Consider the following 26,385-nt stretch of genomic DNA (forward strand, 5'->3'; position numbering starts at 1 on the left):
GACATTAATGTCTATTGTCGAAAATAATATGACCTTATCATAAAGGCAATCCTTTGTATGTTTTTCAGCGAAAATTAGAACATAGCCTGGCCCCATTTGCAATTATTTAAATGGCTGACCCACTCATTGGGAGCAGTGCCTGCTCATCATTTCGCCATTTACCGAAATTTTGGAAATTCTGCACTACGCTGAATATCAATTTGGACTGGGAAGAACATCAAAGCATGCTTTAAATGCATGAAGCGAGCCAGCATAAGCAGTGTTAAGCAATCCTCAAGCAGAACTAATGTGAATGTTACACCTATTCGTTTCTAATTTATGCCCCTTTAAATTGTGAGCATCCCTCTATTACTAATTTGCTATGCCAATATTAATTAAGTGGTTTTACTTTACAGTAGTTGCAATGCTGCTTAAAGAGAGTGAGATGGATTAGTAGGAGTCCAAGATTAGAAAAACAATTTGTAAACCGGTCAGAAGCAGTTGGGGTCACCTTGTTATTTCTCAAATGAGCCAACTTCAGAAAAAACAATATCAGTCCTCTTCTGTGCATCACAAGCATATTAGAGATGAAGGTTGTTTGTGGGGGGTGCGGTGGGGGCTCTTGAGCACGTGGGAAGAGTGAGAAACAAGGCAGGATACAAAAGAAGGGACGAAGAAGGACATAATTATTAACCGAGTAAAGAAATATGAAGGAGAAAGAAGGTGAGAGACTTTAGAAGCATAGGTAAATTAGAGGAAGGAGAAAGAGAGAAATGACTAGAGGGAAATGAAAGACTGTGTGATTGTGTTAGTGTATGTCTGCATGACTGTGTGTGTGGGTGAGTGTGTGTATGAGAGGAAACAAGTTGAAGATAGAGAGGACCAAAGAGTCAAAGTGACTGAGAGAAAGAGACGTTTAAGGATGGATGAGAGAGAAAAAGAGTGTGCATGAAAGTGAAGGAATGTGTGAAAACTACAGAGACAGAAATAGAAAGACACAGCGATTGAAAGCCTGATTCACAAGGTAAAAGTACACTTTTGTATAAGTTTACGATTGTTTGCTTTTTACAAATGTATTTTACTAGTAGTATCTTTATGACTGCAGAGTGTCCACACATAAAACGATAGGACTGACCTGAGAGAGACCGGAGAGTCTAAAATTCTTGATGCCAGAGCGAAAGGGGGTTCACTTGGACAATTCCACATACCTCCTGTTTAGGCAACAGTGTGATAAAAAATGCAATCACTGGTTGACCATGATAAAAGCAACATATACCTAGAAAAACCTGCAGTAGACAACACATGAGTAAAATATCAAACAACCTGCATAGTCTCTGCCTATTACAAACAGACGAATCACTGCAGCGAAATTGAGAAAACAGCAACAACTGCAATACAGGAACAAGTACAATTCCTAATCCTGAAAGAAAGCAGTAAAAGTTCAGAGAGGATCTGTCAAGACTCTATGAACACCATACATAATCTGTTAAAGAAAGCCATCAGATCATCAGTAAACCCAGCAGAGGGAAACATTAAAAAAACAGAAGGATAACACAGAGTATCTGGTCCAGTGCTGATGGAAACATATTCACAGTGAACTTTGGAAACTGTCTAACCCCCAAAAAATATAGCCTAATGACCAGTTTTAAGAAGTTACAAATGGAAACCTATAAATAAATATGGCATTGACATGGACGAAAAATAAATTGCAGAAAAAAAGAGAAATTAATGAATTAAGAGAAGCATTCTTTTTAAGCACTTTATTGAAAAAATGAAAGAATATACATAAAGTATAGGGAATAAAATAGCTTGTTATTGCAGATGGAAGTATTCAGAGACAACAGCTCTCAACCTCTAAAAACAAAGACAAAGAAGCAAGTCAAACCAGTCCAAACTGACACTATTAACTGGATACACACAGTGGAACATATACTTAGTAATGTTAAAAGACCACGAGTTACACCAGTGACAAAAACAGAATTACAAATGCACTAAATGTAGAATCAGAAGTCCTCAAATACAAAACTCTCAGACTCCAATCAGCAGTGCTTCTCTAAATTTTGCTCATAAGGATTTATTTCTCCTTCATGCAAAAAATGATGTCTGAGTGAGCCAAATTCCTACAGCTGTATCTACACAAGCAGCTTCACTGTGAAGCTACTCCATCCGAGAGAAAGAGATCCAACACAAAAACTAAATAGCAGATCAACCAACCATATATAGAAATCACAAATATTAATAAGTGAAATTGCCCACAGAGTACAGAAAAGAAAATAGTTACATGTCTTGAGTTATTCCCGAAGGAGTTTGACTCCATCAAGTATGAAAACACAGCTCAAAAATAGGTTCCTTCAACAAGAGCAAGGAATGAGATGGTCATGGTGCCCAATTCGCAGTCTACTCAAGATGTACTTGAACGACAGCGCAGTCAACACAGAGAATCCCCAAACTGTTGGATTACTTTTAAATGATGCAAAGACTAAAACAATGTTCTTTGCAGAAGATCTGGTTCTTCTGTTCCCCACAGATTAACCCCTACAGCATAACTTTAACAGTTTTCAAAACGATTGCAATGCATAGGCCTTGAAAATGAACAAGCAAAAAAATACAATGACCTGCAAAAAAAATCAAAGTAGGCACCAGGTAATGTCAGTGTAATGTAAACCAGGAGACATTCTGAACACACAACCCAATATCCATACCTAGCAACAATTCACTCAAGCCATGAAATGTTGAAAAGAAAGACCCTGCCAGCATCCAATGCTATTAATCAAACCTCCAAGGTTGAAACCACCTAGAGAAACTACAGATAACAATATTTCACCAGGCTATTAGACCAATGCTCCTCAATCGCAGAGAAATCAAGAGTATGACACACAACAAGGATTATGAGAGGTAGGACAATAATCAAGCTAAAAATATTCTGCTGTTCTGCAATCAAGTGCTGAAAATTTACAGAAGTGACTCAACAAAGCCTGTGCAGCAAAAGTAAGAAGACACCTAACACTACCTGACAAAGAACAGTTGCAAAATTGTGGGTTCAACAAATTATGGGCAAATCCCTTCATCTCCCAGTGCCTTAGTTTGTAGATGTAACATAAATGTATGATGTAAAACTTTCAAATTATATGTTACTTATCTCCTGCTCATCACCTTCTGTTTTCTGTGATCTAGTTTCACCCTGACCAGCATCTACCATATGGTTCTCTGTACATGACCTGATAAGATGTTTCTAGAGTGATAAAAATGTTCTCTGTAAGTGATTTCCGGCTTTTTGAAGTGACTTCAAGTGGCTAAAATAAGAGGAGAGGTATAAAGGAATAACCAAAACCAACTGGCCAACACAGAAACAAAGCAAAATGTAGGCAGGAACTACATCATAACCAAAAATCTATTTTTGGCGAAGACCAATGTAAAAAATAATAGACAAATACAGAGTTATCATAACAAAGAGTTCATAATTGGAAAGCAGGGTAATAAAAATGATTGGTTAAAAATGCAACATATGCCTACTAGACACTGCCTCAAATCTGAGTAAGTTTGGGATGTGTGCAGGTGGAACTGATCTGGAATCCCACTAACTTCTCACAGCTTGACAGACAACAAGATTTGCATCTTGTTGGGTGAAAACCTAAAGCTGGCTGAAAAGGCAACAGAATATTTGTCAGGCTCACATGTGGTGTTGTTTTAATAAATGTGAACTCATTGAGAGTTGGTAACAACTTTATGTTGACAGTCATGTCAATGAAGTATTACTGCATCAAATGGGACTAACGGAGATATAACGTGGATGAGAGGATTAAAGAGAGAGGGGTGAAAGAGTGAACTGAGAGAGGACAGAGAAAGTATGGCCTAACACTAGAGAGAGAAGACAGGTGGGGTGCAGAGAGAGAAAAGGAGTAAGACAGGTGAGAGGTCGGAGAGGGTGAAGATGAAGAGCAAGAGATATGGACATAACGTGCGCAAGGGAGAGTGAGGTGAAAGTGTCAAAGTGAGAAAGGAAGATAAATGTAAAGATGGGAAAGAAGGAAAAGGAGGTGGTGTCAGAAGTTGTGGAGAGAGTGACAGAAACAGAAGTAAACTGAGGGGAGACAAGAGGAGAGAGCGAGGGACTGGATATAGGTTAGAGTGGTGAATGAGAGAGCAAGAAAGAGAGTAGGAAAGGGGGTGAGTTAGAAAGGCAGATATCACTGAAAGAGGGAAAGAGTGAATTAGGGAGAGACACGTGGAAAAGGGAGAGAGACTAAGAACGGTAAACGAGAGTACGAAAGTGGAAAAGTGAGCATGGGGTTGTTTACATCTATGGAGTTCATTGGCCAAATGCACAGCCTTGTATTGAGTATATTACAAGTGCTAAAGTTGGGGTTCTGGGTAACTCCATCATATCCCTTTGCAACGGCCTAGTTTTGGATGAATGAAGATTCACCACATCCGCAGCCAATCCTTACAAAAAACAAGAGGAGCACATTTTTACATCCGCTAATTTTACATTACATTATTCCTGCTACAACAGCATGGTTTTAATGTGTTTTTTGAGATGCATATTTCTGTACTTTACATGTGAGTGTATCTTTCAACTCTCATTATTCGGGGCCTCGTTGTGCTTTGCCTCCTTGCCTTTTAGGGTGTGCCTCCATTTACCTTCCTCCTTCTCAGATAGTCCTGTCCTTGATCACCTCCTAAAACTACAACATTATTTTCCAGATCTCTGGGGTCCACTCCATGGTCACATGATTTGGCCTCCACAGCTCCCATATAACCTCCTCTTCTCAGCTTGAGCACTACAGCCCCTCTATACTGATTCCCAGTGAAGAAGGGTTGACAAAGAAGTACATCTGAAAGAGTCCAGTGCATACAGTAACCCCTGTTCAGCATTTTAGAATGAGCCTCTAGGAAATAACATTGTGCTGCTTGGATTTTGAAAGACCCACTAGTTTGTGTCCATCCTTACTTGATGCACACCCCTTGCCTCTACCCTCTCATTGTGTAAATTAAATGCATTCTGCTTACAGAATCGTATACCTCTGTTCTCTTTTAACATCACACCACTCTTTTTTAAAGTCATTCACACTAGTAGGTTGCACTGCTATCCCTATTGGGGGGACTTCACAGATTCAAGTATTTGATTGGTTACATACTGCCCACTGTCATGGGTTTCTCCTCCCCTATACCTGTATGGACTCTGCCGACGTATATGATGATGGTCATATAATGATTGCTCTTTTGTCTCCTCGCAGTGGACTCATTAGAGCATGTACTACAAATGGGTGTATAAATGCACTTTTCCCAGGGGTTGTCGCTCTGCTACTCCTGTATAGACTTCGGAGCATTTAATGTAGTAGATGCAGAATTGCATCTCCCATGGGTAGCTAAAGCCCTTCCCCTCCGAGCACTTCCATTGCTCCACATGCAGTGAGGTTTCATAATGTATGATACAGACCCCTCCAAACTATAAACACAAAAAAGTGGGTTTGCTCAATTTGATCCACACATCTACTGACTCTCTAAGTCCATGAAGAAATTATTTTTATATCCATCACTTAGTAAGAGGTGCTCTTGAAAGTTGTTTTACACCCACCCACTGGGGTGTCAATCAGTCTATAGATCTGAAAGATCCTGACCCAATATTTTATACACTACACCCGGGCACACCCAATCATTATTCCTATAATCCAATTGTGGCATATATCACATAATAGCAAATGGCACAGAAAGTCCTTTTCCAACACAATACAGATCCCAGAGAAATCTTTAAGTCCAATTTCCCAAGATTCACCTCCAAGAATTGCTTCAATCACACTTTTCAATCAGGTCTTGTGTGCTTTATTTTCAAATACATATATCTTGACAAAGCAGCAGCCGACGCGCGTTTCGCCCACAGGGCTTTTTCAAGGCTCAAAGAAAATATGGTATCAAGTATTATGGTGACTGCCAAATATAATTCTGTAAATTATTCATATGTTCATTTCAAAAAACTCATCATCCCATGTAAAGGCAGAAGTTAATCCTCAGTGTTGAAATATAGGCGTAGAAAAGAAGTAGTCGAGGCAGTGTAAGAAAAACACATAATCCATAGTTGGCTCATAAATAGCCCATCAGACCTTGATAAGTCCAGGAGCCTGTGGTATGCTAGGCGTCCTATTCGGCGCGCTCAACCGCATCATTTGTCATTTTATTCTTCTACATTCATGTATAGGTGCAACTCCATACTTACTGAACTAGAATTGAGAAGCCTCTGCCACACTCAAACACCAACAAAGACTTTCCAAATAGACAGGATGCACTTACACACTTTCTATCCACCATAAACTCCTCTTTGTGGTTTCATGAAGTGAAGGGTGTTGAGAGAAAAGCTGCATTACTTTGAAATGAAATCGATAACTTGGTCATGTCAATATATTTTGAGAAAGAGAGCTCAGTTTGTAAATACACTGTTTAACAATTTTTTGTTATCTGGATGTTATAATTTAAAATCCTTTCTGTCAAGCTCATCATTTTATCGCTTAAAAAAATGATTCATTTGGTTACACTGACTTGGACAATCAAAATGTTATCAGCTAGTGTTAGAAATCGGTATGCACCCAGTCCAGGCTGAAACCACCAACCTAGTCAGGGTAATCTAGATACGCACTAAAAGATAACAGGTGCTCACCCACTGGTACCTTGGCACAGAGCAGACAGATTTATCTAAAAGGCAATTTGCGCAACATACTCACACAGTAACACAATGAATAGACCGCAAAAAGACTCCATCCATACAGGTTTAGAAAAATAGATTGTTATATTCTGAAAAAAACAACCCCCAAGTTACAAAACTCCAACGTATGGAAGTTGGGATATAGAATTTTAAAGGAATAAATGCAGTATAGTGCTTAGAAGCAAGTAGCTCTAAAAAGGTTAATTTAGGTCACTCTGGATCGGGGCAAAATCAAAGTTCTGGCTGACCGCGAAGGAACGCCAGCTGACTACAGGATCCATGTAGTCCCCACTGAACAAAGTACCTTTTCTGGTTGCAAACAGAAAGATGTGTTGGTGTCGAGGCCAGCAGATGCAGGATACTTTGAATTTTCTCCATGAAGTGAAGGTGATGCATCAGTTCTGAAGATGGGTGCCAGAGTCAAGAGGTGTTGAGCAATGCGCTGGATTCTGCTATGCAGTTGAGGGGATGCGTCTGTCTCATCAAGCTGCAGCAGCGGCAATACAGTGTCCAGTGCATCAATCTCTGGAGGCAAAGCGCTGGTTCTGAGGTGAGGTGTCAATTTTACTCCTGCAACCAGGTTGATGCACCGGTTCAGCTACACACAGACAGGAGGGATGTTGAAATCTGTTTTGCAAGTATCTGGGCCTCTTTAGTGAGCCAGGCTCAGGGGTAGAGTTTTGATATCCCTGAGTCTCAAGCAACATGAGGCAAGCCAACAAGCCCTTGGTGATCGCCTGGAGGGATGTCAGATTCCAGCTCTCCTTCAGCAGAGTCAGAGAGCAGCAGGCACCAGGGCAAGAAACAGAAAAGTTGGCCCTTCAGAGCAGCACTCCAGTTGAGTCATTTAAGCAACACAGCAGTTCTTCTGGCAGAGCTTCATTTACAAGTCCAATACTGTCTGATTTGATGGGGTCAGAGACCAGTACATATACCCATTAGTGCTTTTCATGTGGGCATGACTTCAAAGCAACTCTTGGAAGTGCACAAGTATCCCTTTCAACCCAGTCCTGTCTGCCAGGCAGTCTGTGGGGTAATCAGTCCTCTGTGTGGGAACAGGACACAGCCTATTCAAGTGAAGTGTTAGCCCTTCTATTCCGTCCTGCCCAAGCAAGGCCATCAGAATGCAGATGTATGGAGATGGGTACTCAGACACACCAATCCTTCCTGTGTTGTGGCTGTCTGGAGGGAATGCACAAAGTGTAGTGTCACCCAGCCCAGATGTGTATTGGAGACAGGATGCAAAACACAGAGAGTTATAAGCACAGATAAATGTCCACTTTCTAAAAGTGGCATTTGTAAATTACCATTCCAAGCAAATGAAACATGAAAAAGCTACTCATCTCTGATCAGCTTAAACGTGTATTAAGGAATTCCCAATGCTAACCTATGAGAGGAGTAGGCCTCACAGTAGTGAAAAATGAAATAGGCTGTTTGCAACTAACAGAACATGCAAAACATACCAGCACATATCCTACCTTTCATTTACACAGCCCCTGCCCTTAGGCCTACCTAGGACCTACCTTAGGGGTATCTTATGTGTAAGAGACGGGGAGCTTCAAGTTTGCCAAGTAGTTTTAAATGCCTAGTCGAAGTGGCAGTAAACTGCACACAGAGGACCTGCAGTGGCAGGCCTCAGACAGGTTTTAAATACTACTTCTGTGGATGGCCAATCAGTGCTGCAGGGCCACTAGTTGCATTTAATTTACAGGCAGGGCCTGGGTATATGGTATACCACTTTACAAAAGACATACAAGTAAATCAAATATGCCAAACAGGTGTAAACCAATTACAACATGTTTAGAGGAGAGCGCACATGCACTTAGCACTGGTCAGCGGTGATACAGCGCCCATCTTTAAAAAAAGATAAAAAGAAGACCAGAAAGAGGAGGAGGAAGGCAAAAAGCTTGGGATGACCCTTCAGAGTGGGTCATTTTTCAACAGCTAGATTTATTGATTTTTAATTAAACACTTTTTTATTTATTTTCTATTTTAGTAGGCATGCATGGCTTACCAGCCCAGCACGTCATTTGTTTCTCCTCTTTGGGTCTGGTCATATAATGTCACAACAGGGCTCTGGTTTCTGTATGGGGCACCTAAGCAGCAACATGTGATCTCACAGTCCCAGTGCAGCCTTCCTGCATGGGGTATGTAAGAATGACTAGGATTATGATGTCTGCTGCTGTACCTTGATGGAGAGTGCAGGTTCTATGCATTCTCAGTGACACTTCTTTTTAAATTGGTGAAGTGAATGAACATGCATGAGTTGATTCGAAATATAATTGGACAAAGTGCCCCTAAATTCCTTTGGTTCATACTTTGCACAAGATTGAAAGTGCCTGAGAAGTTGTTAGCAGCTCGGGTAGTTGCAGTTCACTTAGTGACTGAGAGAGGACAGTATTGGTCTCAGAGTGACAGAGAAGACTGTGGCTGTAAAAATCAGCACTTACATCAATTTGTTCCACTCATTCTTAATCACGCATACCACCTGCATTCATTGGAAGTAAAACCATATATTCCCAATAGATAATCCTGACAACATCAGATGCAATAAAGAACAAAATCGGTGTATTGATTAAAAAACAGTTAAAATACACAAATGATCCTAAATACTATAGTACATGATAGCATTATTGTCCAACAAACAATTCTGACAACACATAAAGACAAACCTAATAGCACTTTTTGTTAAGAAACAATATGGAAAAATAAAAATAAAACAGAAAGAGAGTACATCTCACAAGACACACAACCCTATGTCATAATTAGCGTACACATCCGTAAGGAAAAACTTTCAGGGCTAGAATCAGGTATTATTCAATTCGTAAAATACTCATTTGTCTAGCCACTTGATAGATTGTGTACTTTTCACTCTATTCGGACAGCTTATTTATAGTCGGAACATGGCTTCAAGAACAAGTATCTAGTGCTTGGGACACTGAGAGAGAATTTTATAAAAAGGTTTTCTGGTGTTGCCAAAGTGCTTTCCAACTGTGGTTCTTAAATTAGAGGTGCTATCTAAATCTTCTGTAACAGGTGTGAGAGATTCTTCTGCAAGATATGGAGCAAAAAGAGAAACTGGCAGCTGGAGCATGGAGATAATATGTCAGCTGACTTCAAATGATCAAATGGAGAATTACATTTAAGAAGGCATTCCATAATTTTGTGGTAATTTAAAATCCTAAAATATACCTCCTCATATCAAATAGTTTTGACCAAACCAAGGATAGAAAATCTTTAGACAACCTAGAGCTAGTGGCATTTCCTTATTTGAACTCCCAGCACAGAGGAAATGAGTGTTTGAGTGCACATACCTGTGCAGAAAGGAATCCAATGAGGAAAATGCTGGGTACTAAAAGACGACCATAAATGGGGTGCATTAGAGCACTCATACCCCTGGGTGCTGATGGCACTGTACTTGCTTCATGAATGATAACTACTCCCCCAGACTTATCATGCTTCATTCTTTTCTGCCCTTCCTTTTCAAAGGCAATGCCAGACAGTGCACTGCTCCCAATTCTAAGCAGTGTCCTCTTAAGTATCTTTGGGGCCCAGGGCAAGATATATTTTGGGGCCCTCTGTTTGGAATAACTATGAATGTAATTACCCACTTTCCGGTAATACGCGCCTGCTAGATGACAAACAGTACCGAAATATACAGCACATTTTCAGAAACAGGGTCAAACAAAAACAGCTAAAACACACCTTGGCTGACGTTCCAAAATCCTTCAGATGACACTGGGTAGCGAAAGTTAGATTCTGGGGTACAATTAGGCAGACAGAACAAAAGAGGTAGATATAGACAAATAGATTTGATATAGAAACACAATTAACTTTCCCAAGGGGCTCCCTGGAAGATGGGACCCTGGGCAATATTCCACTCTGCCCATGCCTTAAAGCATCCCTGATTCTAAGCAAAGAAGGTATTAAAGAACCTACTATGGCGTCATTCTGCGTGTAGAGCCAAACAGAACCGCACAGAACTGAAGCCAACGTAAAAGACAGGGGTCAGTTTGAGGAAAGAGAAACCTTATACAGTAAAAAAACATACGTTCCTAACCCACCAACCCCACAGTAACTTGCTGACAGATTGTTTCCATGTGCACATTTATTGTGCTTGTACGCACTGCACGTTATGCATTTGAAGTTTTCACACTACTATATTGTGCAGTACATTCATTTAAGGGGTCCCTTAGCCTCCCATATTTCACTGCTACTAAGGATTGCAAGATTGATGTTTACTCGTACACTGATACATGGCTGTTGCAAATATTTGTGTGCACGAAAGGCCCAGGTTGCTGAAAGTGGTTAATGAAAACTATTAAAATGTCTTTCCGTAGTGAGGTTATATGGACAGGACTTCGGTCTGAGTTCTCTGTTATTTCCCTTGGTCACTTTGCCCTCCCACCCCTGAGTTTACTAATACCGCATAATCAATAGCTCTAGGGGCTGGTGGAGGAGGGTCTGGGGGACTACTAGTGGAACCCTGAAGGTCTCCTTAAAAATGAGTTCCCCAGGGAATATATCTTTTCAAATCTAATTTCGCCATTATTCCTCATTTATAATTGGCGTTGGAGGCCAGGATTTCAGTTGCTTTTGGCATACTGAAATGAACAAAACGACTCCGCTGCGTTCCTCCCCGGCTTGTAATTCTGACGGGGAATTTACACTTCCAACTCATGTTACTGACCTCATGAGAATTTCCAGGAGACTCTTAGTGATAGTCATAGAGGGACATCTGTACTTGCTGTTACTCATGAATATGGATGGAGAACCATTTATCTCTGAGATAACATATTCACTCTTGAATTCCCTTGTTTTTTCATCATATTATGTACAGAGCAAAGCAAACAAATCTTTTTTCTTTAATTTTCAGGAAACACTGCCTGAGGCAATGCCTTTCATGTGTGGGGATGCCTCATATAACATGTCAAAAGAGCTTGGTACACCCTCCACTATCAGGAGAAAAGTCTGCTCCCTCTTCTCTTAAAGAGGTACCACCATGCCACCACAAGAGAAACAAATCTAAAGCCTACCCCCAAATATCAGTGCAACCGTTGCATCTGTTATTACAGCACTTGGCTACCTCGCGTGGGGGTGCCTTATAGCAATAAAATAATTACACCAGGCTTCTCTCTGCTGAAAAGCATTAACAGTGTTTAACACTCTTTATAGAGTGAGTTAACTACTGTTAATTACATGCCCACATGTATGGGTCCAAGCTGAAGAAGGGGATATATAATGATTGGACGGGCCCTGAGCCGAAGGCGAGGGACTTTAACGAGACAGCAGGACTTTAATTGCCGGTATAGCCCTGCTACGAAGGGCTATAAGGCTATTAGAACATTCTGCCACTAGAGGGCAGAATGTTCTAACAAATTAAACAAAGGGTTCTCGAAGCTCGAGGGGATATAAATCCCCTCGAGCTTCGAGAAGCCTTTGTAGAACATTGGGATGTTGCTCTGCGGGCCTTTACCGGCCCGTAGAAGCAGGGAGCACTCCATTGTCTGCAACGGAGCTCCCAACATTCCAATGTTCTAATGGGTGTTAGTGCCTGACTGCATGGGGCAAAAACAGGATATTTAAGAACATATTAAAATCCATCAAAACAAAAACAAATGCAGTAACAGCTGGGAATTTGATTCTGTACATTATGCAGCATTTCAAGGTGTCATGTGTTCTTTGGGATTCATGAAAGCTCCAAGCAGCTGGTGTGACAGGACCAAGCTTTGGACTGCCTCATCCAGAGGGCGACACAAATATTATTTTGACTTGATAAAGTCCCTGTAACTAAAGACAGAACGGCTCCATGTTCGCTCGTCAAATCCCAGCGTGGCTGGAAATGAAAGAGCGTGTTCATCTGAACGCTCATTTACTTCTGTGACAAAGAAGAGCGGCAGAGCCCTGTTTCCTCGGGGCATAAAAGAACACAGTCAACAGGATTCAGCACTGTTGTTGTAATTAAGGAAACAAAATTACTTCAACAATTAAAAGCAATTGCCAGAGCCTTTGCGGGCCTCTCCTGAGCCAATAAACATTAATTCTGCTGAAACTAGAAAAATCATATTAATTTAGAAACGCTGCCTTGGTTTATGGCAGCCTGAGCTCACGGATAGGTAACATATTTCCGTAGAATTGCTCAAGCCGCCCAACATAATGTATATTGTCTGCTAATTAAAAACTGACAAACATATTGAACAGGATTTCCAGTTTTCTGGCTAGCTTTTAGGATTTAAAAACAGTCCTGTGTATGGTATCTGTTCCAAGAATAGGGTCTTTTAAAGTCTAAGGGGCTTTAACTATGGAATACAATGACTGTCGCAAAATACCTTGTCTAAAGTGTGGTCTGTAGCCTGATGTGCTGAGAGAGTCATTGTTCAGAATTTTGCAACATAATCAAATTTACTAATAGTAGGACCCTCATTTACTAAAGTTTTGGCTGGTGTTGTGGGACCCACGGAGTTGCAAAAGATAGGGTCAATGTACTTAACATTTTAAAGTTCTCCATGCAAAGTGCTACATTTCATTGTAATGTACCAAGGCACGGGCAAACTTTGTTAAATGGGGCCCTATGTTTTCCAAATGTAGTACATTCTGGCTCAGAATCTGATTTGTTTTTATATATATATATATATATTTTTATAGGATTTATTTCCCATACAACATAAAAACATAAAACATGTAACATAAATTCAATCAGCGCTTTATCGGTACAGGGTAGCAGCCCAGCCTGGTTACATTACTGGTATTGGTGGTTTCTAGAATATATGTGTGGGTGTCCCCCTGTCTACTGTCCCGCAAAGAGGAGAAGGAGGGTGTGAGAAGGGGAGAAGTAGGAAATCAAGATGGAGAGGAAAGAGAGTAGCATACTCGCAATATCGTAGTATCTCGGTGGGGTCTTGGTCCAGAGGGGGGTGTGGCTGCGCTCCCTTTGTCTACAGTTTGATATGACTATTCATGGTGGTTTGTATGGGTCCAGGATCTTGTCCAGGGACGTCCACATGCCCCTGTGTGGTTGTCTCCATGGTGGGTTACTTAGAGCTGTGTTGTCCGCTCCTCTGAGGTACGTCACCCAGTTGAGCCAGCACTTGAAGGTTGCTTTGGAAGTATCCTTCCAATTGGTGAGTACAATTTTAACCGCTGCTGTCAGCAGGAGGTTAAGTAGGTCTCTATCATGTTGAGAGTCTAGCTCCTTTGTAAAGAATGTGGTGGTAAGTGTAGCAAAGTCATCTTTTAGTGAGCATCCTAGTGTTTTGTTTATGAAGGTGAATATTTTACCCCAAACATTTTTAACCATGGGACAGTGGTAAATAAGGTGTGCCAGGTCAGAGTATTGTATTGCGTCCATATAGGTCAATGGATCATAAAGGTATACTTCTTTGCAGTGATCTTTTCATAAACACACACAACACCTCATATTTCCATACAATGAAAGTAAACAATTTCTAAACAAGGTCTAGGACATTTACTACCTACCAGTCATTAAGAAAAGCCATTAGCATCCCTCAAGTATGTATGTGTATGTATGACTGTGCCGTATAAACTTCTCATGCTCCTCATAAAACATGCATTGGAAGCTAGGCATGGACTTGATTTTATAGGCACCACTTGGAATGGATGCTCCGGGTATGGTTCCTGGGCTGTGTTGCCCAATGGGGTCAACGACAGCCTGATACATGCAAGAGTTTTAGGATATAAACAAGGAATACATTTACATATATCATGTCATACCTATTTTATACCAACAAACTGAAACTTGGGACCACCCTCTACTTAACCTGCAGACCCCAACAAATACAGAATGCAGCTGTCAGATAACCCCTAAAAAACACACCCACATCAGTGCGGCCCTTCAAGCTTGATGCTAGCTGCCTGTGGTAAAACCAATCTCATTCCGTTGCTATGCATTAACCACCAGACGAGCCATTGCTGCGTAATCTTCCCTCGACTCAAACTTTGCACCTACTGCCAAAGAAGGACTCTCCATTCCAGACGGACTCCTTCCTGACCATCCAATCTTTCACAGTCTCGTGAAGTTTTCCATACAGGCAGCCAATCTCTAGAATTTATTAATACAGAGAATAAGATTGCTCCATGTCTTCCAGTTCAGGAGAGGTGCAAAACCTAGCTATTCTCAAACATATGACAAGAAGGATAATAAATATTGAATGGTAAATACCTGCAAAGGTGACTATCTGCTTTACACCTTTCGGCAGCACTCCATGACCACGTGCAGCCACAAAGTAAATCACACTACTTTGGAATATCTTTCTGAACCTCACACAAGACACCTAATGCTTTCCACCTGAGTCACAACATAAACTCACACCCTACAAATATGCACCAAATTTACTCAAGTACCCTAGAAGCACTTTGGGTCCTGAAGAATGGAATAAAATGCAACAGAAATGCTATACTATGAGCAACACTTTTTCCCTTTGATTTTTACTGGTCATGGTTTATACTTTTGGAAGACATGTGAACGCTTTATCTCTTTTCGACATTTTTGTTTTTTCTTGTGTCTTATTACATGTTTATCAGTTTTAACTACATATCTACATGCACTTAAAAAGAGAATTGCGAATTGCTTAATTGCTCTGACAAAGCTTCCACAGATGCGCCATGTTTGTGCTCATTGACAATGGTTTGCTTGTGTGGATGGGCTACTGTACATTGACAGATACAAACATTTCTCACAATGCGATTTTATAAATGCACATCTAAGGTCTAACCCCCAGATGCATCAAGCATCCGTTTTGCGATTCCATATTAGCGAAAAATAAGGATTCGCTAATAAGGAATAGCAAAAGGCTATGCATGAAGAAATCACTAAAAAATAGCGATTTCTTAAAATTCCTTAATTGCGACTCGCAAATTGCGGGTCGCAATTAAGGAATACCTCCCCATTCATTCCTATGGGCCTAGAGGCCCATAGGAATAAATGGGAAGACAATCTCAATTTGTGATTCTCAAATAGAGAATCGCAAATTGAGATTGCAATTTCTAGGGTGCCAGGGTGTCAAAAGGACACCCTGTTGCACCCCTGAAATCTGCATATGGGTACATCTTGCACACACACATGCCCTATGGGCATGTTTGTGTGTAAAATGGAACTTTGAAAAATGCACTTTAGTGCATTCTTCAAAGCTTTTGCAAATTAGCATGAAGTTCAACTTGATGGTAATTTGCGACCCCTATTAGCGAAATCGCTATTTTTTAACATTAATGCATTGCATTTAAGGAATCTCAATTTGAGATTCCTTAAATGCAAGTAATCGCAATTTTGCGGTTTCTTAAATTGCAATTTTTGCATTCGGGATGAAGCATTCCCAAATGCATCATCCCAACCACTGCTAAAGTGCTTGTGCCCTCTCCTTCAAACATTAAACAATTGTCCTACACCTGTTTGGCACATGTAACTTTCTTTTAAGTACCTAGTAAATGGTACTACATGTACCCAGGGCCTCTAAAGTAAATGCTACTAGTGAACTTGCAGCACTCTGTGCCACACCCTACAGTATCAATTTAAAACATGACTCAGGCCTGCCACTGCAGTGGAGTTTTAAACTGCCATTTTGACCTGCCAAAAAAACCCTTTTGCAAAGCCTGAACCTTCCGTCTTAATACTTATTTGTCACCTCTCAGGTAGGGTTAAAGGCTCATAAGTTAGGGTGTATAATATTTAAAAGATATGGCCTTTGTACTTAAGTTTTACATGACTTGCCAGCGAAAAACTCCTAAAACAGTTTTGCACAGCTGTATCTCTCCAATGGACTATCACTGGGTTGCCTTATTACAATTAAAAAGTAATAACTTTAGATCGGGAGCAGATATAGACATGCTGTTTACACTCCAATGAATTGTGATTTACAATCCTCTTTAAAGGTAAAGTCAGATTTTGAGTCACAGTTCAAAAAGGCCACTTTTAAAAAGTTGGCGTTTTTTGTCCTAGCCATTTGTGCCTTTTGCCAGTGTCCTGGGTCACATGACTGTGAATGGCTACTGTTGAGGTTTATGTACTGCTCACAGACAGTCACACAAAGGGGGCATAGGTGTGGACAGGATGGACTATACGGGCAGGATAACTGGGAGGACTGTACCTGGCCCAAACTTACATTTCAAAGAGCTTTGCCATCTGTACTCACAAAGGAATCTGAGGTGGCCCCCTTGTCCTGATCCCGTGGGAGGTCATACCTAATACACCACATTGCAAATGTTTATGCTGGTACAAAAGGCAAAAATGCTTCAAGAGAGATACTGTGAGGCATCTTCAAAGCTAGAACATGATTTGAGTTTGGGCCAGCTGGGAACATACCCTCTTTTACTTCATCTAATAAGCCTGTTGAGTCACAAATTATGAATATAGTGTTTCATGACTCCTCCTATAATAATTACAAAACACGAGTGCCTTTTACTGATGACTCAGTGTTTGTGGCATATCTAGAAATGTACAATTAAATATCACCACGAAGTTGGCAAGGTTGGCCCAGATTTTCAGTCTTTCACTTTCACTGGTGTGGGCGAACCACAATGCCATTTCCTCTCAATAAGGTGTTACTGACTTGCAGTGATAAATGCCGTTCAGACATCTATCTATATATATAAAAACGAAAGTATGTCTGTTTGTCCTTTATGCATTACTACACCATTCATCCGATCGCCATGAAACTTTGGGAAGATTTCTGGCAAAAAAAAAATAAAATTAAATATCGCCCCCCGGGCCCTCATAATCTTTCCAATACTGAACTTTTACAGTTTACGGTGCGACTCGCTTTTGCAATGACCATCAACAAAGCACAAGGACAATCGCTGGAAGTGTGTGGACTAGATTTGGAGAATCCGTGCTTCTCACATGGACAACTGTATGTGGCCAGCTCACGCGTCGGAAAATCTTCTGATTTATTTGTGTACGCACCAGACGGAAAAACAAAAAATACTGTGTATCCACAAGCACTCAAATAAATAAACAGAATTAAAACACTTTAAAATTTTTTCCATATTAAAATAAATACGGTTCAATAAAAATGACACAATGTAAATTGAATGTTATCATAACAAGTTTTCTTAAATTTCCTTTCTTATGAGATCGCAGCAACGCGCGACGGGTAAGCTAGTTCTTTATAAACCTGAAATTGGCAGTGAACATGCAGTGCCCAAGTCAAAGGGCCTGATTCACAAAGGGCCTTTGCACTCATGGTGGGGGCCCCGCTGCCGTGGGGAAGTCTCTGCACTCAGGACAGAATATCCGCAATGAGAGCTCTCATTGTGGAGATTATGTCCGAGTGCAGGGATTCCCTCACTACTGCAGGGACTCCGACGCGAGTGCGAAGGCCCTTTGTAAATCAAGCCCCCAGTCTCCAACAAAGATCTACAAAGAATACAAACAGATAGAAAGAAAGAGTTGCCTCTGAGAAGGGCTGAAAAAACATAAAAGTTATTCCTCCTGGTCTCTTCCTATGCATGGTCAAAACATCACTGTCACTTGATGAGCCAACAGATAAACAAATCCTCCAAGCCATCAAGAGAGGCCTGGTGTGTAGTAAATTGAAAAAGGGAGAACCAGCCTCAAAACATTTGTCATGAGCATGCACATTTCCATCAATCTTCCTATCTGTTCCCCAGGCCACAGCGGGGAAAATAAATGTGCCTAATAAATGTGGCAAAGTATTCTAACAAATTTAACAGCCTTGCCATATTTTTGTAATAATCTCCTACTCACAAATAAATGTACAAACAGTGGCACACCATTAATTCTCTCACATCGAAGTAAGGAGGCGTATTCCTTCGCTCTTCACCTATGAAAACAGTATGACATCATAGACATCGAATATATTTAAGGAAAATATCCTTCATGAGGAAAATAGTGGCTTCCTAGAAAGCAGATAAATTTGGACAACAAAAGAGTAAAACAAGCCTAACAAAGGCACAGTTAAAAAGCACAGGCAAAAACAACTCTGCAGCAGGAGCGGCCCGTGCAGGTAAGAGCGGTGGGGCGGTGCAGCTGGGGGGTGGTTTTTTTTCGATAGATGTACAAGAGGGAAAATTAAATAAAGAATGTTTCCTCTTAGGCTTCAGTCAAAATCCCCCCGCCCCCAACCTGGCCCTGCCGCGCCACCTCTCTTACCTGCACGGGCCGCTCTTGCGTTGAGTCTGCAGACAGCAAGCTAGTAGGTCTAATGCAGTGCAGAGTATATCGAAAATATGGCTAAAAATGGCGTTTTTGAACAAGGTCAATAAAAACAGGACCCATTCCTATACACTGTGCTATTCGTCTGAAGACAAGGTTCGCTGGCGTGTACCTAAGGAGTGAAATGATGACAGTATAGAACTTTTTAAAACATAACAGAATGACATGCTTTTCTTTTTTTGCTAATGCATGATTTTCCTTCTCTGCTAGACCTTGAGGAGGTTGGCCTGACTCCCCAGCAGGTAATGTTATGAGACAAGCAACATTCCTCACTCAGCCCTTTCAACCTTTTGCCATCTCCCTGGGGCACTCTCACCTGTGGCAGCTGGTTGCATTTACTCCTGCTGGGAACGTGACTGGTCAACCGGATGTTAAAGATGGCCTGCAGGGCGGCTTGCGCGGCCTGAGTTTTTGCCAGCTTCTTGCTGCGCCCCGAGCCTTCGAACGTTCTGCCGTCCACTCTCATCGCCATCACGAAATTCTTGACGTGCTGCTTCTCCACGGTCTCCGAGAGGCAGACGTACCTCAGCCCGGGTCGCAGCTCATTTAGCATCACCACTGGGTTCTTCTCACTCTCAGCTGGCGACGCCATCTTGTGCTTATTTTGTTTGGCGCGGCCCATTAGGTCCAACGTGTGGCAGAGGAACCTTCCATGTCTATAGGCGGTGGAAAGCAATTCATTACTAACAGGGTTACAGGCCGAGAAGTCCTCGCTGTGTGTCGACGGTTCAAACTCCTTGAATAGCGTGTCGGGGAAGTCTGCCTGGTCAGATGTGAAGTCAGTGGATGGGCTAATGCAGCTCCCCATGACAAAGTGAGCCTGGCAGGCATTCGGGAACTGAACAAATGACTTCAGGGCAAGCTCTGCTGCTTTCATTTTTGCTTTCTTTTTTGTGGGTCCTTCACCTTCGAACGTGAGTCCATTTACTTCCACCGCCACTGCGAAGACAGGCGCGTGCACCGGGCCCGTCTGGGAAACAATTTTGTATTGTAAACCTGGTTTGAGTTCATGCAGCTGCACTAGTGCATTCTTTGGTGTTACTGACCAGGAGAGTTTCTTCCAGATAAGTTGAAGTTTGCAGAAATGACCATTATTCCCTTCTTCTAGGGGCCTTTTTCGTTTTATGCTGGCTGATCCTCCTCGCGCCCTGTCTCCAGATGACATGGTATAATCTTCTATGTTGCCAACATGGCGGTTTTCCTTCACCTCAGTGCTGCTTGTACCTGTGCAAAAAAACACAAAAGAATTTTCTTAAATTCCATAGCATAAAGCTCTCATGCCACCTGCAAAGTGCAAAAAATGTGCCCATAGCATTTGCAAATGTATTGCATCTTTTTTTGTATTGAATAATGCTCTATAGTTCTTACTGTTGCTTTAAAAGACAGGGACATTCATATTTTCTTTTTTTAAATACAAAATATGCATATTTTGAAAATGTATTTAAGTCTCTTTGTTTACACATTATAAATGCAGAGGCACAATTAAACACCGCGGTACGGACTATGTAAGCTGCGCACTAGTGGAAAATGGAACAAATGCACTAGGAATAGGGTAAAATACATCTTCTTTGTTCTTTGTTCCAGGCCAAAATTCACAAACTATGGCGCATGCATTTTATGTAGCATTTAATGCAGTATTGATGTTCAGTACAATTCAATGATTGATTGCATCCTGCAACTTGTAATTTAAAATACCCTCCAATTTTTGGGGGACAGAGTCTCTCAATAACCAGATAAGAACCAGATGCTCAATGACAAAAACAAAGACGAAATATCAAGCTAGAAGTGCATGTTTTAGCATCAAGGATAAAAAAGTATTTGCAGAAAACATATACTCTGGAGTAGTAGTATTGCCGGACTGGCCAATCCGGCCTTCTGGATTCCCTAGTGGGCTGCATGCTAAGCCATGCAATTGTGCGGACATTCTCTGTGGTTCTGCCCATGCAGCATAGAGTCAGTGTCAGATGTCGGCGGATGAGTCAAGGAGTTCTGCTTAGGTGCTTACAGCGTTCCACGGGGAAGTAAGTCACTGCTTTAGAGCCCCCGTATAGCAACTGGACACTGCGCACACACTCAGAGCCCTTCAAATGGTTGTTGTGGAGGATAGTGCACTATAGGGATGCAGCTGAAAGGAAGTGAACCGGTCACTTGGGATAAACATGCTGCTGTGGTCCTTAGTTGCAGGAGCACATGACTGACTTGGAGAGAGTGGGGTTCAAGAAGACAATACAACCTCCAAAATCAAATAGGGCCGAACCTCGGTGCCACAAAGAGAGCATGCTAAGGTCTACAACCTTGTGATCTACACCTTTGGGTGAGTAGGGCTATTGAAAGTTGGAGAAAGAGTTGCTTTGGAAACTGGCACAACAGCATTGGTTCACCCAAAATAATAGTTTAGTTCTTCCCTTTAACTCTAGAAGTTATGGCACAACAGAATCTTTTTTCCTATCTATCTCTAGGAGATGGTCTCAGGTCATGGCCAACTTCTCGCGCAGGTATTGGCCCTCACATCAGTACTTGAAGGAGGAGACCTATGATTCATGAGCTGATGTAGGAATATTCTATGTAAGCAGGACAGTATGCATCTTCTTCGGATCACAGCAACAGCCAGCCTTTTGATTAATCAATCCTAACAGTCTGGCTCCAGCTCTGTCAGAGTGCAGCTGCATTTCCTACCATTGGTTCTGGCCTGCTATTGGTTCCTCTGGCAGGATCACGGAGAGTCTCTGGAACACAGAGCAGAACAAGATTACCTCAATTCCTCACTCATAGGACAGCTTATATTAATAAATAGTGGCATTTGGGGATCAGTTGAACTAGACACTGAGAACTGGTGAAGTGCTTGCAATGTTGTGGTAACCAATCACGTTGAAATACATCCTTCGTCAGGACTGTTGCTAGCTAAGAAACATCTCATGGCCTCCTAATAATTGCAGACATCCCTTGACACCCTTAGGGAATTGTCATTCTCTTATATAGTCCTCTAGCCAAACCGGGCTTCTACTCTCTTCTGCCACAGATGAAAACAAGGGGTGGGGATGGGCAATCGGCACATATTGTTTGTTCAGGAAATATCACTATCCGCCATGACCTTGATCAGAATGTTTGTCAAGTTGTTGCTTCTTTGTGGGCCACTGGCTAAAATGCCCGAAGTGTTGTAATACTTTTTCATCGAAGCCCTTGTTGATCCAATCCTGACATAAAACAATGTAGCTATAATGGACTGTGCATAGATGTGTAAACAGTGCAAGGACCAATGACAGGGCAAGGTGGGCTGCTACTATCTAACACAGAAACCACATTCATGGAGATACATATACACTGGAGATCCCCAGACTGTTTCATCACAACCCCTCATGTATTCCCCTGCATGCCACATAAATACATGCATCCCATCAATCTGCAAGACATGAAGGATTCCAGGCATGACACACTAAACAGATTTACCATGGAAGGTCAGCTGGCATGAAACCTGGGGGTGAATGTAAAACAATTATGCTCCATGATTATTAATAAGCTGCCAACCATCCGTTAGAAATATCATGGCCTGGACATCTGCTGTTGCCACCCATGTTGAAAGAATACCCACTTAGAGTGAACTTCATCTCCAGCAGAGTTGATTACTCTGCTGATGAGCAACCTGTTCCAAAACCTATCGTACATTGCTAGTGAACTCCAGATATATGTCTTCTGAGTAGGAAAACTGTCAGACTGGACATCATTTGGTGTGGTCTCCCCTGAACTTTTTGGCAGCCAACCTCCTGTTTGGACCTTGTTTTGCTGGCTTAGGACTTTGAGCGTGCTTGGCTCTGCCATTCAGTGCCAAAGTGCTGTGCTCGTCATATGTATGATTGGCTGATTTGATTTAGCTGCATGTCCCTTGTCAAAGGGCAAAACATATACCCCGGGCATGAGTCTCAAATGGTCCTCTTTGGGTCTGAAGCACTGGTTGTGCATCCACAGAGCTAGCTCATCGATTGTGCCACAGGTTTGCCCTGGTGGGGCCTGCGTGCACAGGTTACTGTTACTGGGTTTGGCATTTAAAAAGCTATGTTGCAAGATTCTGCATATCTCTTGCTATAACAGAGTTCCACCTGGTGACAGGCTGCGGTGTTGGCAAGAGGTAGTGTATGTGTGTGTGCGTGCATGTAAGGCTCATGAATGGCATCGGGTGGTGTGTTTGGGACTGTAGGGACTGCTTCTCGCATTGGATTAGCATTAGGGAATGTAGGGAAAGGCTATTGAGCAGTATTTCATTGGCAGGAATAGTAGCAGTATTGTGTTTGATATAGATGAGTTTGTAATGGCTAATCCTCTCCAGTAGTGTGAGAGGATCCAACATTACACGTGTGTACTTGTCACTTTTGGGAAAGTGGGCATTTTGATGCTCGTGGCTCTGTGTGCCTTCCTCCAATTCACATCTGGGTGCTGGGGGGACAGTTATATGTGTACATTCCTGATTGAGGCCATAAAGTAGGGACTCAATGGAAACTGCAGACCTCCGACTCTTAGGGGTCTTTCTGGGATGGTTATGTGAGGGAGGAATTGGCACCTGCATTCCAAGGGGCAGGGTCTTGGCCCCACTAAAGATAATGATCTAAACCTACTTTTTTTGTGAAGTCTGATTTAACTAAGGCAACTATGGATAAACGGTGGGAACTTCGGAAATTAATTGATGCCTTTAAAAATATAGGATGTTTGGCCTATCTTCAAGAGCCTGCTCGCCTTAAGGTCATTCGGGATGGACAAGTGGCCTTTTTCACCGATCCTCTATCTGCGGAACAATGTTTGGAAAAATTCTCATGTGATAATGAAAGAAGAAAGCAAAAAGAAAAAGAGAATTAGTGCTATACTTTTATTCTTTTTTTTGTTTAAGTACAAGAAGGCAGGTTAGATACAGGCATATGTGTATACCCTCTGTCCTCTTTCTTTTTTTTTTTTCTCCTTTACTTTAGTGCGATATTTTGAATGTGAGTTAAATATAGATACAAAAGGCATGAATCAACATAGGTTTGAGCAACCACTCATGTATGCTTCTTCACAGAGCTGCCACTCCAGCGGCAGCAGTGCTAGAGGGGAGCTCCCCCCCAAGGAACGGGGCAGTGCAAGGGAGGGGGTGGGGTTGCCACAAGGGCAAGGGTGGCAACGGGAGTCGTGGGTGGGGGGTGGTGATAAAAGTGAAAAATGTGTTTGCAAGATTTGACGTTCTATTTTTGTTTAAGAAAAGTAGGAATGTAATGTTAATGAAGGTTAAAACCTGGAGGAATAGGAGTACATTATGTATAAGACCAATATTAAATAAATGCTTAAGTTAAGAATCTTATGTTGGAATGTAGATGGCCTAAACAATAAAAGTAAAAGAAATTTAGTACAGGAAGAGATTAAAATGTATAACCCTAACATAGTGCTGCTGACAGAAACTCATATAAAATATCAAGATAGAAAACTGCTAACACAACTAGGTTATGAATTGGTTATCTGTACTTCGCTGAATGAGACCATAAGGGGGGTCGCTATTTTAAAACAAAGAACACTTCAATTAGACATAATGAAAACTGCCACAGATAATAGAGGTAGATGGGCAATAGCACAGATTCAAGGTGCTAACACTAAACTAGTATTCTGTGCGGTATATGGCCCAAATATTGATAAGCCTAAAGTCTATGAAGATTTAAGTTTAGAACTACTAGAATGGGAAGGGGAAATTATTATTGCTGGAGACTTTAATTGTGTGATGAACTATAAAATGGATTCTACGGGACCAATGAATTATAAAAGAATGTACAAAGTAAGAACTGCAATTTTAGAACTGGCAAGACTAAATAATATTAGAGACATATGGCGGTCTAAACACCCAAAGGTGCCAGGTTTTACTTATTATTCTGCCCCGCACAGATCATGTTCTAGGATTGATATGATATGGGCCTCTGAACGTATTTTAGAAAACTGCATGATTGAAATCTGTCCCAAAGTAACATCGGACCATAATCCTCTTCTTGTGGAAATTATTATTGAAAATCAGAATGTAAAATTAAGAAAATTCACTTTTCCTAGACACCTATTGGTTGACCCAACATTCATTACATTAATCAAAAACCATATACAGGAATTTATTGTGCTAAATATTAACTCAGCTAGCATCAATACTGTATGGGACACCTGCAAGTGTAGCATCAGAGGGTGTGTCCAACAGTATGTATATAGGCTTAATGCAGAAAATCGCAATAAGAATAAGGATATGACATCTAAACTGTCAGATCTGGAATTCCAACTGGCTGAAGCAACATTGCAATCAAAAAATAATATTGATTTAATTAGAACACAATTAGCAGGGCTACAAGCTGGACTTAGGAAAACGCTAAGGGAAAGATATGCAGCTAGATTACATAAATACAAATTAGATCAATACGAAGGCGGCGACTGTATCGGAAAAATACTAGCCTTTAAAACTGCAGATAGGAAAGCGAAAACTAGAATAAAGGAAATAATTGGGTCAGATTTAGTGGTATATGGGCAAGAGGATCAAATTTTACATCAATTTGTTAAATTTTACCAACATTTATATACTCCAGAGGAGTTACCGAGCAAAATAGAGATTGAAAAATATCTTGATCAACATCTAGGCTCAACGCGAGAACTTAAACATGAAACAATTCAACATCTAAATTCAAACATTACTATTGAAGAGATTAAAATAGCTATCGATCATTTACCTTTAGGTAAGGCGGTTGGTGAAGATTGTATACCAGGAGAATTCTACAAACTCTGCTATCAAGAGTTGGCTCCATTACTACAAACAGTTATTAACTCTATTATTGTCTCTAAACAAGCTCCTTTTTTCTGAAAAAGGGGAAGCCAGAAAAAGAGTGTGGCTCGTATCGGCCCATATCTCTACTAAATTCCGATGTAAAATTTTTTGCTAAAATCCTAGCTAATCGGCTAGCGCCCCATATGCCAGATATTGTAAATCCACAACAGCATGGCTTTGTGATGGGTAGAGATACCACCATGCATGTCAATACCTCAATAACCGCTTTGGATGTAGCAGAAACCACTAACACCCCACTCGGTATGATAATGTTAGATGCGGAAAAGGCATTCGACCGAGTGGGGTGGGATTATCTGTGGACAGTATTAAGTAAAATGGGTATAAATGGCTCTTACTTAGATTGGGTTAAGTCAATCTATGATGAACCACGGGCCGTGATTAGCTATGGAGGCACAGATTCTAATAATTTTAAGATTGCTAGAGGTACAAGACAGGGATGCCCCCTCTCACCATTATTATTTGCTTTATCCTTAGAACCTTTTTTAAATGCGTTAAATGCCCAAACTAATATAATACCAGCTCAGCATGGGGACATAACCCTTAAATTAACTGCTTTCGCGGATGATATCGCAATATATACATCGGATGTTTGTAAAGCTATGCCTGCAATTATAGAGGAAGCATACAAGTATGGGAAAGTCTCTGGGTATAAATTAAATGTTAACAAAACCCAAATTATACTTAACTACACCC

General features: G+C 41.2%; 1 protein-coding gene across 1 annotated transcript in view; it reads right to left on the bottom strand.

Moving 5' to 3' along the window:
• ADARB2 (adenosine deaminase RNA specific B2 (inactive)) overlaps window positions 1-26,385 on the bottom strand; it is a 529,461-nt gene that overhangs the window by 437,430 nt on the left and 65,646 nt on the right. The window contains exon 3 of the mRNA XM_086939814.1: window positions 19,180-20,087. Coding sequence (XP_086795940.1) covers window positions 19,180-20,087 — 908 coding nt within the window. The remainder of the gene's footprint in view (window positions 1-19,179; window positions 20,088-26,385) is intronic.

This window comes from Lissotriton vulgaris, chromosome 10 (assembly GCF_964263255.1).
Source record: "Lissotriton vulgaris chromosome 10, aLisVul1.2, whole genome shotgun sequence".
Classification (NCBI taxonomy): domain Eukaryota; kingdom Metazoa; phylum Chordata; class Amphibia; order Caudata; family Salamandridae; genus Lissotriton; species Lissotriton vulgaris.